Raw genomic sequence first — 17,662 nt, forward strand, 5'->3', positions numbered from 1 at the left:
AGCCAGCCGGCTGCATGCACTGATTCTTGTTACCCAGTCAAGAGGCCTCCACCATCCTTTCATAGACTGCTGGGGCCAGTGCTGTTTTAAGCGAGCACCGATTAAGACCCGGTAGTGTTGCCGGCACCACACCCGGCGGCTGTCTTTCTCTCCCCGACGCAGACGCTTTTACACATCTAACCAGATGCTAATTTAAGGCCGCGGGGTCAACCCACGACCGGTTTCGTGTCAACGCCACTGATGTCAGCCATGGCTGGGAATTGAACTCGAGTCGCTGGGTTGGTGGCGCCGTGTGCGCCAACTGCTGCGCCACCGCTCCACCCCACAGGGGCATTGCGCAATGACACCTGCGCATGCAGCAGTGACACCTGCGCGTGTCACTTGCGGTGTCAGCGATGCCCTCGAACGAGTCGGGGATTGCAGACCAGGGGTGATGGCGCTGGCACATCGCGAGATTTGGAGGAGAGATATCGGCAAGAGATGGCGGCGGTTGAGCGAGAAAAAACACGCGCACTCAAAACCACCGCGAATGTTGGCGGTGGTAGTGGTGGTGTCTTTAAAAATGTGAATAAATAACCATCCACTGCAGGATGAAGGCCTCGCCGTGCCTTGTTTGGTCACGGATATTTGTTTCACCATACTTCACCGCGGCGGCCAGGGAGGGAGCCGTTTCTTCGCCGCATCTGGAGAGACCGATGGGACTGCCCAGACACCCGCAGGGAACTGCTGGCGCCCTCACAACGGACGCACGCACGGACATACGCATTCACGCATGGACGCACGCAACCACGCAATCCCGGGTTACGAAACCTGCCGCGGCCGCGCAGGCTATTGTGTAAAGAAGGCCTCGACCCCCGCGTGTGATTTCGCTGATCTTGATTCTGGAGGCTGCGGCTCGAGATTTCGTTGTTGAAATCGCGTATCGTGTGTCGTGTGTCACGCGGCCCGCTCTCCGCCGCTAAAAACCGAGCGAGGACGACGAGAGGGCACCAGGCCCCCAGGTCAGGCCTCACCCATTGCACGGTCGAGCAGCCGACGTGGGAATCGGTGGATCGCTCGACGGACCGCACGGAGCACGCATTGCGCGGAGATCACAAGAGACGGTCGCTACCTCCGTTCCGGTTTATCGCGGGGCTGGTGGATGCGCCGAGCGTAGATTTGGGAGCGCGCAGAAGCGCAGTACAACGGCGGATTATCATTACACACGCGTCGTATCAATTGCTAAGAAAGGCAGTCTTGGGGGACAGCAGAGAACGGGGCGGAAGGGAACGTCTGCTGCGGCGGTGGTCGAGGCAAGTGGCGGAGTGGCAGCCAAAGGAGGGAAGAGAAATGCTCCGAATGAGCAATAATATTAACAATGTCCAGCACGATGTCTGACGTTGCGCCCCATTTGCCCGAACTTTGTCGTCACGTGCACTGGACGCTCTGTGGCTGCCCCACCCCCGCCTTCGACAACCCTCGCTGACCAGCGCGGTGAAGTACGGACAAACAACTCCCACGACCCGCGCGGCGCCGGGCGCGAAACGTCGGACGCGGCGCCATAAAAACAGCGCTGCGAAAATGAGCGATCCGCTGAGCTTACGAGCGGAGATAAAACACCGAAATTAACTGTAAAGGAAGTCCCCCGCTCAGCGTGCGGGGTTCGTGCTGCCCGAGTGCTTGGCCGCCTTATCTCGCTTGTCCCCGCAGCCCAATAACAGGATATCTGCTGGCCCTTACTCTCGCTCATGACCCTGTCAGAAATATCTTTCGTTAAAAAAAAAAAAATGTCCCGACCACACTGGGCCGCAGCCTGAGCCCAACACCCGCGGGAGCCAAGCAATAACTTTCCACTCGCTGCAATAATACAGTTGACCTCATTAATGGGGCTTACGGTAACACTTCTTCGTATGCTCCCAAACGTGCGCACCTCAAGTGCCTTTCTGTTGAAACGTTTCCTTTGCAAGATGTGCAAGTGCTTCGCAATTTCCGATGGATGCACCCTGCCACTGTGCTCCTCTGTCTGTAAATGTACTCCTTATTTATGGGATGCACTGTAAATGTCCTCCGTTGTGGGTGCACTCTGTACATGCGCTCCTTTTTTTGGGCTGCACTCTGTAAATGTGCTCCTTCTTTCTGGGTGCACTCTGTAAATGCGCTCCTTTGAGGGTGCACTCTGTAAACACTCCTTATTTTTGGGCTGCACTCTGCAAATGTGCTCCTGTCTGTGTAAATGCAATTCCTTGCGACTAATTGGGCTCTGATCTCACCCTCCCAACCTCGTGGGATCGCAGACGCTCAGCGAGGGTTGAGTTCTTTTGAGTGCTGTTTTTACGCATGCCGGGTTGTCTCCGGTTCACTCCCACACTCGCGGGATTGGCCCAGCATCCCAAAGTAGTGGGGACCTTCCTAAAAAAAAGGTCACGTGACCCCAGTGAGGCTTTCCCGAGCAATAACGGCGCTTGATTCACGTTATTTATCGCTGTCACAGGACAGCTGTTCCCTCATTTGGCCGTCACTCCACAGATGGATTCGACCGCCAGATATCGCCCTTGCTAGGGTCAATGTGATGCGTGTGTGTGATGATTACCTGTTGTACTATACTTCCATGCTCCAAACTCAACTGTATGGGTCTCAATGTAAATCCATGTGTCTCGATGGATTTATTATTAGGTCCATAGTTTTGGTTGCGTGGCCACAATCGCGCTACTGTGGCTTGTCTTTAATGTATCTCTACGTTTCTCTATGTATCTCTGTAGGTCTGTGTATATGTATGACCCTTTATATATCTCTATGGGTCTCTATGAGTCTCTGTGTATCTCTATGGGTCTCTCCATGTCTCCGAGTCTTTGTGCATCTCGGCGTATCTCTGTCTCCAAGTCTCTGTGTATCTCTATGGGTCTCTATGTGTCTCCGAGTCTTTGTGCATCTCTGTGTGTCTCTGTCTCCAAGTCTCTGTGTATCTCTATGGGTCTCTATGTGTCTCCGAGTCTCTGTGTATCTCTATGGGTCTCTATGTGTCTCCGAGGCTCTGCGTATCTCTATGGGTCTCTATGTGTTTGTCTCTGGCGTAGGCCAATCAGTTTCAAGGACAATGCATATATATTATCAGAGCGTGTTTGTTTGCATGTTCACCAAAGTACGTATTTGGTGTTTGAACACACCTTGTGTTTTATTGCAAACATGGGACCTTTTTTTACTGGCAAAAAAAAGGTCCCATGTTTTCAAAACTTTTGTTATTGTTCAATGTAAAATCCTCCAGCGATCCGCCAACCCCCGCGTCCACCGCACCGGCCGCAGCACGCCAGCACCGGCGCCACGGCGCCCGTTCCGGTGCCGCGTCACACGAGGAGAAAGCGGGCCTCGTCCCGCGCCGCCGCACCTCTTGCCGAGGAAAAGCGCGGCCGTTGAACCCTCGACCCCGGCGGCCCGGCCCCACCGGGACCCCCTGCCGCCTCGGGACGGTCCCCTATTGCAGCGGGGCGACTATAAAATCGCATCGCCATCGTGGTGGCGAAAAACAAAACGGCGGAATCTCAATCGCCATGGCGGCGACGACGCAGTGCGGCTCGCGGCTCGCGGCCCGCACGATAAGATGCGCGCTTGCCCGGCTCGGTCTCCCTCCCTCTCTCCGAAGCTTTTACGGCACGTATCGAAAAAAGGGGCCAAACGTCGTTAGCGGTTACCGGAGACGATCGCGGCGATGGCATACGGCAAAAATCAGCAGCCCTCCCCGCCCCTTCCCCCCCCCGCTTCGTGTCGCCACATAAACACGCGAGGGGTTTTAGTCTGCCCTTCCTAGACCTGCACGTGACCTCGGCAGCGCTTCTCTCATCGCCGCGGTCGGGCACACGCTCGGCTAAAAGCACGCATCATCGCCGCGTGGAGGGGATGCGACTACGATGTTGATGATCATGAACCACGTGCCCCTGGCCCCCGGCCACATTCAGACGTGCCGTCACGAGGCCGCCGTATCGCGGTTCAGTCCCGGTTCGGCCACCCGTACCGCGAGGGACTTCATTAGCGAACGTCGTTTTGATTTGACGTCGAGTTTGTGCACTATTTCGCGATTTCTTCTTACGCGAAAGGTTCGAATTTTTTTTTTTTTTTACATCTCCGATTTCCAACAGCTTAGTTGCAACTGTTATCGCTGTCGTCACTGTGGTTGCCCAGGTCACACTCACACGAACGGGACTCTCGACAGTTCTCCGCCGGCCGAACGAAACCAACTTGAAACTCGGTGGCCCCGCGCTGGCACGGCTCGGACGTGCCAATGGAAAAGCATATTCTTAGGTTTTTTCTGGTTCAGCTATCGTGCTGTGACAGTTCCACCTGAAGACGGAAGCTTGTGTTGCCTCCGAAACGTCGTGATCATTATTTTATTTTTATTTTACTTTTATTAATTTTGTACCTACGTGACTTTACCGAAAAAACCTAAGAATATGAATCCTTGCAGTCACGAAAGCTTCAAATCTAGAATGGAAAAGCAGCATTGGGAAACGTCCACGAAAACGAATCCAACGAACCCCATCCCCATCCCGCTCCCCCACCCGCTCCCCGCTCACCTCTCGTGCGTGCCACGTAGGCGCAGATTTCCTCGGCGACGTACTCGCCGGGCGGGAAGGAGAGAAACTGCGCCTCCTGCAGGTCGTGGTAGAGCCGCACGTGCAGGCCGGGCTGCTCGCGCGGCCAACTCTGGCTCACGGCCGCCTCGTCGAGCTCCCACCACGGCGCCGGCGCCGCCGCCGCCGCCGCCCCCTCGTTCACCGATCCGGAGCGGTGCAGCGACGCCGAGCCGCCGTTGGGCAGCGGCGCGGCCCGGCCGTCGCCGTTGTCGCCGCGGCCGCCGTGCCCACCTCCTCCTCCTCCGCCGCCGCCGCCGTCGCCGCTGTCGTTGCCGCTGCTGCCGGCGCTCACCCTGCCGTCTCTGGTGGCGGCCATGACGCCCAGGCAGGCTAACATCGGCATAAGGAGAGGGGGGGGGTCCGGTTGGCTGGCACGGCTGGAGGGGGGGGGGCGGCTACGGTCGCCCTCCGCTGCCCCCGCAGCGCCGCCGGGACTGGGGGCACGCCGCCGGTGCCGCCGGCGCCGGCAGAGGAGGAGGAGGGAGCTCCGCCACAGCGACGGCGAGGCCCGAGCCGCGGTCCGCCTGGAGACGAGAGACGGGAATTGGCACGGTCGTCTACGTACGGCGCGAAAGAAGTTCAACATGCATACGTGCGTACAGGAATAGTCAAACGTTCATTTTTTTTGGTTTGTAAACGCGGATGCCGAGCGCAGGCCAAAAGTGGGACAATCTATAGAGCGGCCAGCAATGGACGGCACCGTCAAAGTTGCGATGGGCAAGAGTGTGACACGTTTCTGAAATTGAGGGAGGTTACTCACTATGAGATCTTGGGAACAGAAAACGACGAGAGGGTGGGTGGATGAGTGGGTGGGTGGGTGAGTGAATGCGTGGGTAGGTGGGTGAGTGAGAGGGTGGGTGGATGAGTGGGTGGGTGGATGAGTAGGTGGATGAGTGCGTTGGTGGGTGGGTGGGTGAGTGAGTGAGAGGGTGGGTGAGTGAGAGGGTGGGTGAGTGAATGAGTGGGTGGGTGAGTGAATGCGTGGGTGGGTGAGTGAATAGGTGTGTCGCTGCACAAGTGAATGGGTGGTTGGGTGAGAGAATGGGTGGGTGGGTGAGTGAATGGGTGGATGAGTGAATGGGTGGGTGGGTGTGTTGCTGATATTGCAATGTGGCCGTTAAACAATTCGTCTGGTAGATTGAGTCCTCAACACGGGAGTACGGTGTCTGCAGTCAGTGTCAGCCCCAGTCTGTCCATGCTCCGTGGACAGATTGTGCTCATTCGCTCATAGACCAACACAGACTCACAACGCATTCCAGACTTCCGTTTGACTACGCATATATTACATAGGGTGTATCCACGCTGAAACGCTGACAAGGAGTTTGCGCTCGGAAGCTTATTTGCACCCCCCCCCCCCCTACGCGTTACTGCCCTCCTCCACAACTTATTAGACCCGTGAAATGGTGGTGCAATGGTTAGCAAGTAGGGTTGCCAACAGTCCCGTGTTACGCCGGGACGGTCTGTGGACTAACATGTGTGTCCGGGTGGCAGGAGTCGATTTGCGCCGAGATCGGGTCCCGGTGTTGCTGCGCTGAACTTTATCGCGAGAAGCTGCTGCACGGTTCCGATAACGGACCCCCGTGCCGACTTGAGAAACACATCCAGGCGTCGACTACGGTCGGTGGGGAACGGTGGGTGACCCCATTTGGGCGGAATTAAGCCATGCCACAGACACGCACCGAGACCGCGGGACTTGCGTAGACTTGCACAATGAGGACGGTTCTTTATTTATTAGAATGGTAAAAAATGGCCACGTGAGGTGGGGCGTGGCGTTTAGCGGTTAACGCAAAACCACGCCGCGACCCCGACTACGAGCGAGCCACATTTCCGGGGCACGGCCAACCTCATCATCGTCCATATCGGTTGCGACGGGAGGTCACGTCCATGTCGATCACAGGTCGTGTTCGAAAGCCTTTTGCCGCGCGTGCGTCGGCGGCAATGCAGGCCGCCGCCGTGGCGCGACCCCGGCTTCGACCGGGGTCGTGGATTCTCGGCGACGGACAGCGCGTCCCCCCCCGCCCAAGGACCAACCCGCCCGATGACGGTCAACAGCGGTCGGTGTGGCCGACCGTCGTCCTTCCTGCCGAGCGACCGCCCTCCGAGCACCGCCGCGTGCCACGTGACAGAAACCTCTCGCGCGCGTCTAAAACCATGAAACTAGAATCAATTATTTTACCTTACCACTTGAGCGATGTGGCTCTGTTTCTGAAGCGACCGGGCTATCACGAACGACAGCTCGGCGGGGTGGCTTTTCGCGTGGAAATGTATTGCGGCAGCCAAATTGCTCTTGAGCGCGCGACGTCGATTCTAAATGTGGAGGGGGAAAACCGGAGGACCCGGAGAAAAATCCACACGATCCTCGGGGAGGGAGGGAGGGAGAGAGGGTTGGGATTGAACCCACCACCTCCTGTATACCAGGCGAGGCAGATAACGTCTTGCCAGCGGGGCATCAAACTGGCTCGTCGTAATCGTCTGCCCACCTTTGTCCTCACCCACTCGCTCGCCCTGACCTACGACCTTAGCCACATCAGCGGTTTCTATGGGGCAACAAAAGAGCCGAACGTGGTCGGCTCGATCTCTCACCGCACGACCGCCCACCATCCCCCACCGCCGTCATCATCATCATCATCGGCATGATGTTTGCGTTTATAAAGCATGTGCAGCATTTGCCATTGCTTGCAAACGCCACCGCACGCAGAACATCCTCGACTGCAAGAGGGAACTGTATGTAGAAGCCCTCCAGACGAGGTCATCGGGGTCTGTTCTTCCACGCTGGACGGAGAGAAGTCGTGGGAGTACCCGCACTTCACCCACCACCTCATACGCGTCCTGCCCATCGCGGACTAACTGTAGTGAACCCATTTCTACCGCTGGCAGGACAGAGGTGGTGGAGTTGCGGGGGGGGGGGGGGGGGTGGTGCGGGTGCAAGAAACTCGTTCACGATAATAATGACGATCATGCACTTTATTCGCCCGGCAAAACCTCACCGCCGAGTCTCAGGGAACCTCTGCCAAGGTAGGATCCTGCACCGGGATGTTTTGCCCACCTCCTTTGCAACAGCCCACAGAAGCAGACACCGGAGAACTACTTCCAAGGTGGGGTTGCTTTACAACGGCGAAAACCAAATGTAAAAATGTACCCAAAGTAAATATCTGTAAAACTAAGGCCGTGAGAGTGAAACGGTGCACGAAGGTGCTGTGTAACGATGCTAAAGTTGTACATGAGATGAAAGTGGTTGAGGTAAAGGGTGCCGGTCATTATTAACAGCGGTGGTGTAGTTATGGTGACCGTTAGGGAAACAGCTGGGATTGGTTAAGGAGGGGTTGGGGTAGTGATAGGGGTAATGATAGTGGTTATAGTCGTGATAGGGGTTGGGGTAGTGATAGGGGTTGGGGTAGGCCTGGTCGTAGCTGGGCGACGGGGGCAGAGAGTAGCAGTTAGGGGTAGTGATAGGGGTTGGGGTAGTGAATGGGATAGGGGTTAGTGACAGGAGTAGGGGTAGGCCTGGTCGTAGCTGGGGGGTGAGGCTTAGGGAGCAGCAGTAGCATTATGGGCGAGGGCAAAAGAAATGGGGGGTTGCTTAAAGGGAAGGAACGGAAGCAGGTTGAGGTGACGACGATGGTTTTGCGTGCTGCGGCGTGAGTTTGTTATCAAGCGAAGGGGAGCACGAAGGGAAAGGGAACGAGAGAGCGCGACTGGGCGCAGGGCGAGGGAGGCACAGAGAGGGACAGTAGAGATTGGGAGCGGCGAGGGGGCGGCATGGAACCGAGCAAGAGATGAAAGCAGCAAGAACGAGGGAAGAAAACAGCAAGATAAGGTGTAGGGATTTATCGAGTGAGAAATGTAAACAACAGACGGCGATAATAGACAGGGAGCCGGTGGAGGAGAGCCCAAGTGTGGGAACTGAGGTCAAAATAATCCGGGCTGGTGTGTGCTGCGTCCTTTGGCGAGGAGGGTGGGAGGCGTAGGCAGGAAGGCCGCAGCCACGCCACCGCACGGGCGACAACTCCTGGGCACGTGTCCTCAACGGCGAAGCAGAGCCGACGGGCCCCACGGCATGCTGTGCATGTCCAAGGTGACGTCACGCAATTATCGCGCGGAATAATTCTGCACGCGGCCTTGTCAGGCGCACACCACCGGCTCCACGGAGCCAACACCGGGTCCAGCACGGAGCCAGCACGGAGCCAGCACGGAGCCAGCATGGGACTTGTTTGTTTTAACAGAGCAGCAGTCAGCGCTGTGCGGTACCACTGCGTCGGTTCGACCCGTCGGTAACATGTGGCTACCGCATCGCCGCCCCGTCTACCGCTGCCAGTCGGGCCCCTAGGGCACCGTGCCACACGGGCCGCCCCCCCACCCCACCCCCCACTATCTCTCGCTTTCTCTGTGCACTGCGCACGGGCGGGTTCAGAGTGGCCTCGGCGTGGCTGGATTGCCTCATCAGGTCGGAGAGAAAGTCTCTTGAGACGCTTTTGTTTTCTCCTCCTTTAATGTGGCCCTCGAGAGCGGGACGCAGAGATGGCCCAACAATTATCGGCCGGATACGAACGAGAAAGATCCGCCTGCAGGGGCGTCGCGGAGAGGAAGGTCGAACAACAACAAAAAGGCAAAAGCACGTGTTTCACGTGGGCGGAAGGTGGGGCAATTCTGATAGAGGGAAATAATGTTTGCCAACGAACGTTAGCCGTGAAACGATCGCCTCGCAACTCCCACAGCCTCAAACAGAACCGCCGGCGCTGCCAGTGGCCGTGCTGGGCGCAAGCAAAGAGCAAGGACCCCCAGTCGTATCCGCGGAAAAGTATTTTGTCTTATTTTAAATATGTATATCATAATCTCATCATATCTAATCCATGTCACGAGCCAATGAATCTCTCTCATCCATATCTTGTCTGCATATTCTCTCATCGAACCCCACGTTTTGTCTCTCGTCTCGGACTCATCCGCATCTCACTTCTTTCGACTCGCTGCATCTATCCATTTCTACCACTCGCTCATCCCCGCTGTATCTCCATCTCCTGTCTAGACGATCTCTTCTGTGGCGTCGACTTGGCCCGTCGTCCCTCCCCTGGGCGACGGAATGAGCACCACTTCGGGTGGGAGGTCAACAGCGAGTTTTGTTCTACGGACAGACTCGCCCCTGCCACGGGAATGTGGATGTCTCACCGCTGGCTCTGCGAGGGTGCGCACACATGAGATGAGCACCAATGCCTCAATGCTCATCCGAGCAGCAGGAAATCACCGACTAGATCTGCCAGATGGCCAGATGGCCACACGGCCCCCCGCCCCGCTCCGCCACCACCACCGCCGTCAGCCACTTGTGGACACCGCACACTCAAACGTTGCGGCGGGCTGCCCGTCGCCACTTATCGCCGCCGTCATCATCACCATCACCATCGTCGTCCACCGATCACGCTCACTTCCATCCGACGGGGCCACTCCGGCCCCGTGGTGTGGAAGTGAGCCGCTATCAACGCGTCGTCGGCAGCAGGCGGCATCGCCAAGCGTTTTTTTTTTTTTTCACACGGGGTTCTCAACCTGATGTTCAGATGACCGTTTTTTGTGGAATCGGTCGTCGTTTCTGAAAAAGTCATCAAATCGAGAATGAATGTGGAAGCGACGCGCGACGCTTTACCGCCAGTTCTGGTTTCAAGCCACGCTCTCTGCGATGCCCTCTCGAGTTGTCGCAGTTGATGACGCGCCACGCACGATGCTCACGATGCGTTTTGTTTCGTGCGTCGTTAAGCTTCAGCGCCGTTTGAACCCGGCTGAACGATCAGACCGCAGCGTGGCGAGCGCCGCTGTTTAAATGACTCGGCACAAGCAGAGGCGGCCGAGTAGCCGACTGGCCAATTAACCGACCGACTGACCGGCCGACTCACCGGTCAACCGGACTGCCGGGCACAGGCCGTGGGGCCCAACGAGGAAGCGGCGCTCTCCCCACCGACGTGGGGTTAAAATAAATTAAACGCGCGGGGACGCTGGATCGGGAGCGGAATTGTTGTGGGGCTGCTCGACATTTCGAATTGTGCTACGCACCGCTCGCTCGCCGCTCGCCCGTGGAATCCTATCGGGTTTTGTTTCGTACGACCAATCTCAAATTGATTCCGCAAAAACGAAAAAAAAACGAATCAGGAATAACCGACTGTTTCGGCTTTTAACAGGCGCCATAAATGCAATCTTAAGAACACGGCGAGACCTCACCTAAAACTGTTTCTGCCCCCCCCCCCACCACAACACCGTTTTCGCCGCTGCGGCATGGGTGTGGACGGCCTGGGCGATGCGGTGGGCTGGCCAGCAAATGCACGGACGATGCGGGGAGGGCATCCGTGACCTACAGGGGCCCGCGACCGCCGCCGGTGGCCGCGAGGCAGTGGGGAGCGGCCCGCGGGAACTGTCGCGGACGCTCTGCTCCTCAAAAAGTGACCCTCCTGGAGGGCGCACAGCGTCGCGAGAACGTTAAGGCGGCGTGACGGCGGCTCCGAAAACCGCCGCTCGACAATACCGCACACGTGCGCGCGTTGCCCAAGGACAGAATAGACGTTGGAGCATAGTGCAGTACAACAGCGGAGTGTGCCGCCACTGCTGCGGAGCCCGACGAAACGCAGCGTCCGCTCGTGCACGCGAGATTTCACGACGATGCCAGCGGCCGCCGACTTCGGGCGTGGGCCGGGAATCGAACTCGTCCCGTCGCATCCATAGCGCAGTGCGCCGAGACCGGCGCGCCACTGCTCCGCCCGAGTGTACAGCACGACACGCGCGGATGGGAAGGATTCTTACACGCCACACGCGTATCATTAATCTCAACATCGACGTGACGAACATGTGCCTGTAAAGGCCACTGCCCCCAAACGTTGCCTATTGCACGTTTCCTTTTCACGCCACACAGCGTTACTGACAAGGAACGCGTCGAGTTGTTCGTGTTATCTGTGCGTGTGCACCACCGCCAACGCAGCAAAAGCATCATCAAGCAACTGAATGATGCATGGATTCATCATTCACATATTTGGTGATAATGCTGCTGCTGCTACAGCACCATCGATGAATCATCCCACCTCTGGTTTTGCTCAGGCACCACTGCACCCCCCCCCCCACCCTCTCCAGTCCCACCCCTCCCCACTAGACACCCCCATATCGTCAGTATTCGTAAGCCTGCTGTAAAGCTACACTGTAAAGCAATCTAAAAGACCATTCAAATGCGACTTTGGTTACTGGATCCTAAGTAAATTACGCATTGGCCATTGAACGCGTGTGGAAACGCGCCCGTTGTTGCAAGGAGCCAATGAGTGTCATGCACGAAGTGCTTGGCCCCTTGACACTGAAAGAGCCTTGACCCAGGGTGCACATTTTCAAGTTGTACCCAAGTGAGCACACCCCAAAACTAAATAGAAAAGAAAAGGATCGCCCCTCCGCCAGCCTAACAGACCCATGGAGCGAGCGCTGTTTGCAAGCACCTATTAAGGCCGCACGAGAGGTGCGGTGAGACCAATCCCAGCGCTCGGTCACCTATTTATGTCCCCGAGTAGTGCCAGGCCAAGTGCACTCCGAGTACAAAATTACAAAGATTTTATATCGTGCACACACCAAGTACGCACGCACGCACACAAAGACAAAGACCGCCCCACCCCGTATAGCCGCCACCGACTGTCGGGGCAAGTGCCATTAGCAAGCACCTGTGGAGGCCGACACTGCACGCGAGGGGGGTGGGTGGCCAACACCACGCCCGGCCGCCTTTGTCTCCCCAGCGGAAACCTTTATACACCGCATCCTGTATTCGAGGCCGAGTCGACCGAGGGGAGGCCCAGACCCGGCTCAGATAATCGTCGCCTGTTGGGCCGCTTGCGAGAATCGAACCTGGGCCGCCGGGTTCGTAGGCGCAATGCGCTAAACCGCTGCACCACCGCTCCCCACACGCACTCACATCCCCTGACACCCGCATGCAACAGCCCCAATGGCTCTGCTGCATGTGCCCTTGCCTCTGCGCACCGCGTTCCTTATCTCAGAGTGCACCATACAGCTGTGCCGAATATCGCACTATTGGCTAGGTAGGGTGAGCGAAAGAGGTTCAACACGCATACGTGCCACGATGCGTTGGGTCCACGTGTACATTTCCATTGACATTTGGGGGCACTCTGTAGTTCTGCCCCCTCTGTACGTGTCATCCCTTGATGCACAACACAAGTGTGCCCTCCTCGATGTAAATGCACAACCCACATTTGCGTCCGCGATGTAAAAAATGTGCCCTCCTCCTGTGTCAAATGTCAACGTGTGCAATCCGCAGTGTCCTGTTATTATCGCCGAAGACAAGCAGGTTCGACAGCCTGCTTAGTGGGCGACTGGATTGGGCGACTACGTTTGTTGTTCATGGGTCGTTAAGAGGCCGAGGGGTCGCACAACAAAAGGGCAGTTGCAGCAAAGTCTATTGCTGTTACCGGCCTTGTATGCTGCCGTGTTAGATGCAGCACGCTACCTTCAACAACCCACACTGACCGCTTAAGTACGGTCTAATAACCACCTCGATACACATGGCGGGGGGGGGGGGGGGTGGCGGGAGAGGCCACTATCCAGCAGTGGATTGAGAAGGAGTTGCACTGTGCCTGCTTCAATGGGTGCACTATGCAAATGTGCCAATGTTACCTCCTGGCACGCGCCCCCCTCTCCATGGGTACACTTTGTAAAGGACACATCTCTCGGACACGAATGTCCCCCCCTCCTCCTCCTCCCTGCTACATGGGTACAGTGTATACAAAGACAAATATCCCCCGTATAGCCTTAACATACTGTCGGGGCAAGCACTGTTAGCGAGCACCTATAAAGGCCGGAATGGTACACGAGGGGGTGGGTGGCCAGCACCACGCCCGACCGCCTTTGTCTCCCCAGTGGCGATGTTTTCACACCGCACCAGGTACTCATTTTGAGGCTGAGTCGACCTCGGGGAGGCCCCGGACCGGTACAGATAATCGTCACCGGTGTTGTCCGTGAGAGCGGGAATCGAACTCGGGGTCGCCGGGTTCGTGGCGCAGCGCTCCCCAGTGTCTCCACGCCTGCCCTGCCCCCACACACCCGACCTGCAGCAGGAGACCTGCAGCAGGGAACCTGGAGCAGGAGACCTGCAGCAGGGGACCTGCAGCAGGAAACCTGCAGCAGCAGGGGACCTGCAGCAGGAGACCTGCAGCAGGGGACCGGCAGCAGGGGACCGGCAGCAGGGGACCTGCAGCAGGGGACCTGCAGCAGGAGACCTGCAGCAGGGGACCTGCAGCAGGGGACCGGCAGCAGGGGACCTGCAGCAGGAGCCCTGCAGCAGGAGACCTGCAGCAGGAGACCTGCAGCAGGAGACCTGCAGCAGGGGGCCTGCAGCAGGAGACCTGCAGCAGGAGACCTGCAGCAGGAGACCTGCAGCAGGAGACCTGCAGCAGGAGACCTGCAGCAGGGGACCGGCAGCAGGGGACCGGCAGCAGGGGACCGGCAGCAGGGGACCTGCAGCAGGAGCCCTGCAGCAGGAGACCTGCAGCAGGAGACCTGCAGCAGGAGACCTGCAGCAGGGGGCCTGCAGCAGGAGACCTGCAGCAGGAGACCTGCAGCAGGAGACCTGCAGCAGGAGACCTGCAGCAGGGGACCTGCAGCAGGAGACTGCAGCAGGAGACCTGCAGCAGGAGACCTGCAGCAGGAGACCTGCAGCAGGGGACCTGCAGCAGGAGACTTGCAGCAGGGGACCTGCAGCAGGAGACCTGCAGCAGCAGGAGACCTGCAGCAGGAGACCTGCAGCAGGAGACCTGCAGCAGGGGAAGTGTAGTGGAGAAATGAAAGCTATCGGATTACTCGACTTGGGGGGGAGGCAAAGCCTGCAACACGTGGGCTGAGCTGTCAAGCCCCTCCCCTCCCCATCCTCGCACACTTCTACATAGCCCCTCCCACTCAATTAACTAGCCCCTCCCACTCCTGACATAACCCCGCCCACTTATCGTGTAGCCCCGCCATAACTAACGTAGCCCCGCCTACTAGTGTAGCCCCCACCCATTGTCAATGTAACCCCGCCCACTGTTTGTGTAGCCCCGCCCAGTTTGTGTAGCCCCGCCCACAGCTCAGGTGAGCCCCGCCCACTGCTCAGGAAGCCCCGCCCACAGCTCGGGTATATCCATTGACTGCCCAGCAACCATGAGACTTTGCGATAAAATAAACTCGGAAAGTTTTGCTCAATATTCCGGACGGACTTTGTATAAAACGAGCTTTACTACCCGGCTTCGCCCAGGACTTGGATTCACCACGCCCGGCCGCCTTTGTCTCCCCAGTGGCGATGTTCACACACCACACCAGTTATTCGTTTGAGGCTGAGTCGACCTAGGGGAGGCCCAGGAGCGGTTCAAATAATCGTCACCGGTGGTGGCCGTGAGCGGGAATCGAACTCGGGTAGCCGGGTTTCGTTTCGCAGCGTGCCAAGCACTGCGCATACGCGGGTGACATGACAGATGTGACGTCACAGCTCACAATGCCGTGCAAAAAATAAATGCATTGTTGAGCTCCCCCCCAAAAAAAATACAAAAGTGTATTTTTATCATTTGTGCATGGTGTACAGTCTGGAAAGTACCCTCATGGCAAATTTCAAGCTTTTTGCATGTCGGGAAGTACGCTAAACATTTTGAACAGACACACATAATCACACAGTTCCCTTTTATAGATATAGATAAATATAATATTCGACAAGTTTTAGTTTTATTCTACCAGGTAAGACCCACCGAAACCACCAGGACTCTCCCGGCCAAACCAGGACGCTGGGTATCTTTTTTGGCGAGGCTATGAGCGGCTCGAGTTTCCGGTATTGTGTTGAACTTTATTAATAAAAAACTGTGCATGGGTACTCCTCTACTTACGAACTAGTTAGGTTCCAGAGGTCTGTTCGTAAGTCGATTTGTTCGTAAGTCCAACTTTACTCCTGTCGATTCCAAACACGTTGTACGGCGTGTCCACTAAACACGAGGAATGGATTGAAAAGTTGTATAATCTCCCATCGACGTAGACGCCACTGGTTCTTCGTGTTGCGCAGATGTAGATGTCACCACCGCCATCAATTGCGCGGCGGTTGAACTTACGACTCTCGGTTCCTAAGTGGAGGAGTCCCTGTCCTGCACGGGTTTGATAATTTATAGGCCCAGAGTACCGACTCATATTTGGTCCACGGTGGAAGAGCCCTTGAGCCAAAGTGTGTGTGTGTAGCAGCTTTCTGGAGAGAGCGAATGAGAGAGTTGCGGGTAGAGAGAGAGGGGGGGTGGCTATGGCGATCATTCACCGCCCTGGGTCGCAGCAGCAGCAGCTGGGGGTTCTGGGAATTGAGTGGACGGGAGTGGGATGACGAAGCTGACAGCAATCCCATTCCATGGCTTTGGAGCGGCCACAGGAAACCCCCCAGAAGCACCTCCCGAAGTGCGACACCCGCAACGGCGGTGTCTCTACCCACGCAGGCCGTAACCACAGCCAGCGCCTCTGGTCCCGTAACTCAACCCAGCGGGTAGTGGTAGCAGACACAGCAGCAGCGGCAGTTGTATTGATGATAATGATGATGATCAAATAATATGAACCTTATGGCGGGACCCCAAATAAACGGAAGTCAAAATCGTCATTGACATTTTTTTATTTTTGGGGACTCCCCGTCCCACCTGGCGCGGATCTTTCTGTTGTCGTGTCGTCCAAGCGCAGCAGCGAGGACGAATGCCGTAGTCGCGAACAAAACTTTGAAACATTGGTTAGCGCATCGTGTAGAGCTCTTCGAAAGGAATAGATCGCCGTGTCGTTCGCCTTCAACGGACATACATTGACGTCGCAACGCAGTTTATGCGAGAGCCGGGAGCTTACGTGACCCCCGGGGTCCTGCCATAAGGGTTCAATTTGTAATCATCGTCACAGCAAGGATCAAAGCACTGCTGGGAGAAGCCGATACCTTCGACCCCAACACAAAGCTGCCACGGACAACTTAGGGGCCGTCCATAAATGACGTCACGCAATTTTGGACGATTTTTTACCCCCCCCCCCTCGTCACATGGCGTCACAAAAAGTCAGACCCCCCCTCAAATATGACGTCACAAAACTCTGCCCCACCCCCCCAAAATAAAACATGCTTCAAATCGCGTGCGTATTTAATGTGCTGCTGCACTCTGATGTTGTAGGATAAAACATTTAGTAAAAAGTCTATTTAATTAAGTAGAACGTGTTGTCTATATTTATTTAAAGTTGCGCATTTTGATGTGACGTCACATTTCCCCTCGTCACACATCGTCAGAAATGTTGACCCCCCCCACCCCCTAGGTGCGTGACGTCATATATGGACGGCCCCTTAGGGGCCATCCATTGAGTAGGTACGCAAAAATCTGTCTAAACTTGACCCCCCTCCCTGTACGTATGCGGACTTTTTCCACCCCCCCACCTGCGTGCGTACGCCTGACGCACCCCCCCCCCCCCGAATCCTATAGAACGGCCAATATTTAATCCATGCAGAAACGATCAAGGATTACCGTAAAAATATTAACGTGTTTAAGCAAACAGTCCACCGCCGGCGGCATTAAATAATTAAGTCGCGCACCTCGCCCACTGATGTTGCCGAGCTGCGTGATAGCTGCAGTCAGGGGCACGGTGGCACACGAAGTGACACGTCTCCCACAGTCCCACTTCTCCCGGCAGGACTTGTTGTCTGACAGCTGGAGACACTGAACTGTGGCTCATTTGAAGGCCAATGGAAACAAATTATTATCGAGGCTTCACCCACCCACCCCCGTTTCCTATGCGTACAATGTCAGTAGACCCCCCCCCCCCCCCCATACGCAAGCGAACGCATTTGGCTTAACCCCACTCCCCCCTCCATGTGTACGGACTCAATGGATGGCCCCTCACGCCGCGTTGCCCCTCTCTTCACCTCCTCCATCATTCGTCTCGACCAACCCAACCCGTGACGAGTCATCCCTTCTGCAGGCAACGTGTCCCGCCCAGAGCGCACGCTTTCGAACGTCAACAGACGTCGTCGGCAGTCCAATGACACGAATAAACACATTCCTGCGGAGGGAGCTACTGGGAAC

At 56.7% G+C, this 17,662-nt stretch overlaps 1 protein-coding gene across 1 annotated transcript in view; it reads right to left on the reverse strand.

Moving 5' to 3' along the window:
- LOC133350099 (tyrosine-protein kinase JAK2-like) overlaps positions 1-17,662 on the reverse strand; it is a 95,430-nt gene that overhangs the window by 58,861 nt on the left and 18,907 nt on the right. Inside the window, exon 2 of the mRNA XM_061564124.1 lies at positions 4,545-5,128. Within this exon, the coding sequence (XP_061420108.1) occupies positions 4,545-4,947 (403 nt within the window). The 5' untranslated portion in view covers positions 4,948-5,128. The remainder of the gene's footprint in view (positions 1-4,544; positions 5,129-17,662) is intronic.

This window comes from Lethenteron reissneri, chromosome 4 (genome assembly GCF_015708825.2).
Source record: "Lethenteron reissneri isolate LAM-NWPU_2019-01 chromosome 4, ASM1570882v1, whole genome shotgun sequence".
In the NCBI taxonomy this organism is placed as follows: Eukaryota; Metazoa; Chordata; class Hyperoartia; order Petromyzontiformes; family Petromyzontidae; genus Lethenteron; species Lethenteron reissneri.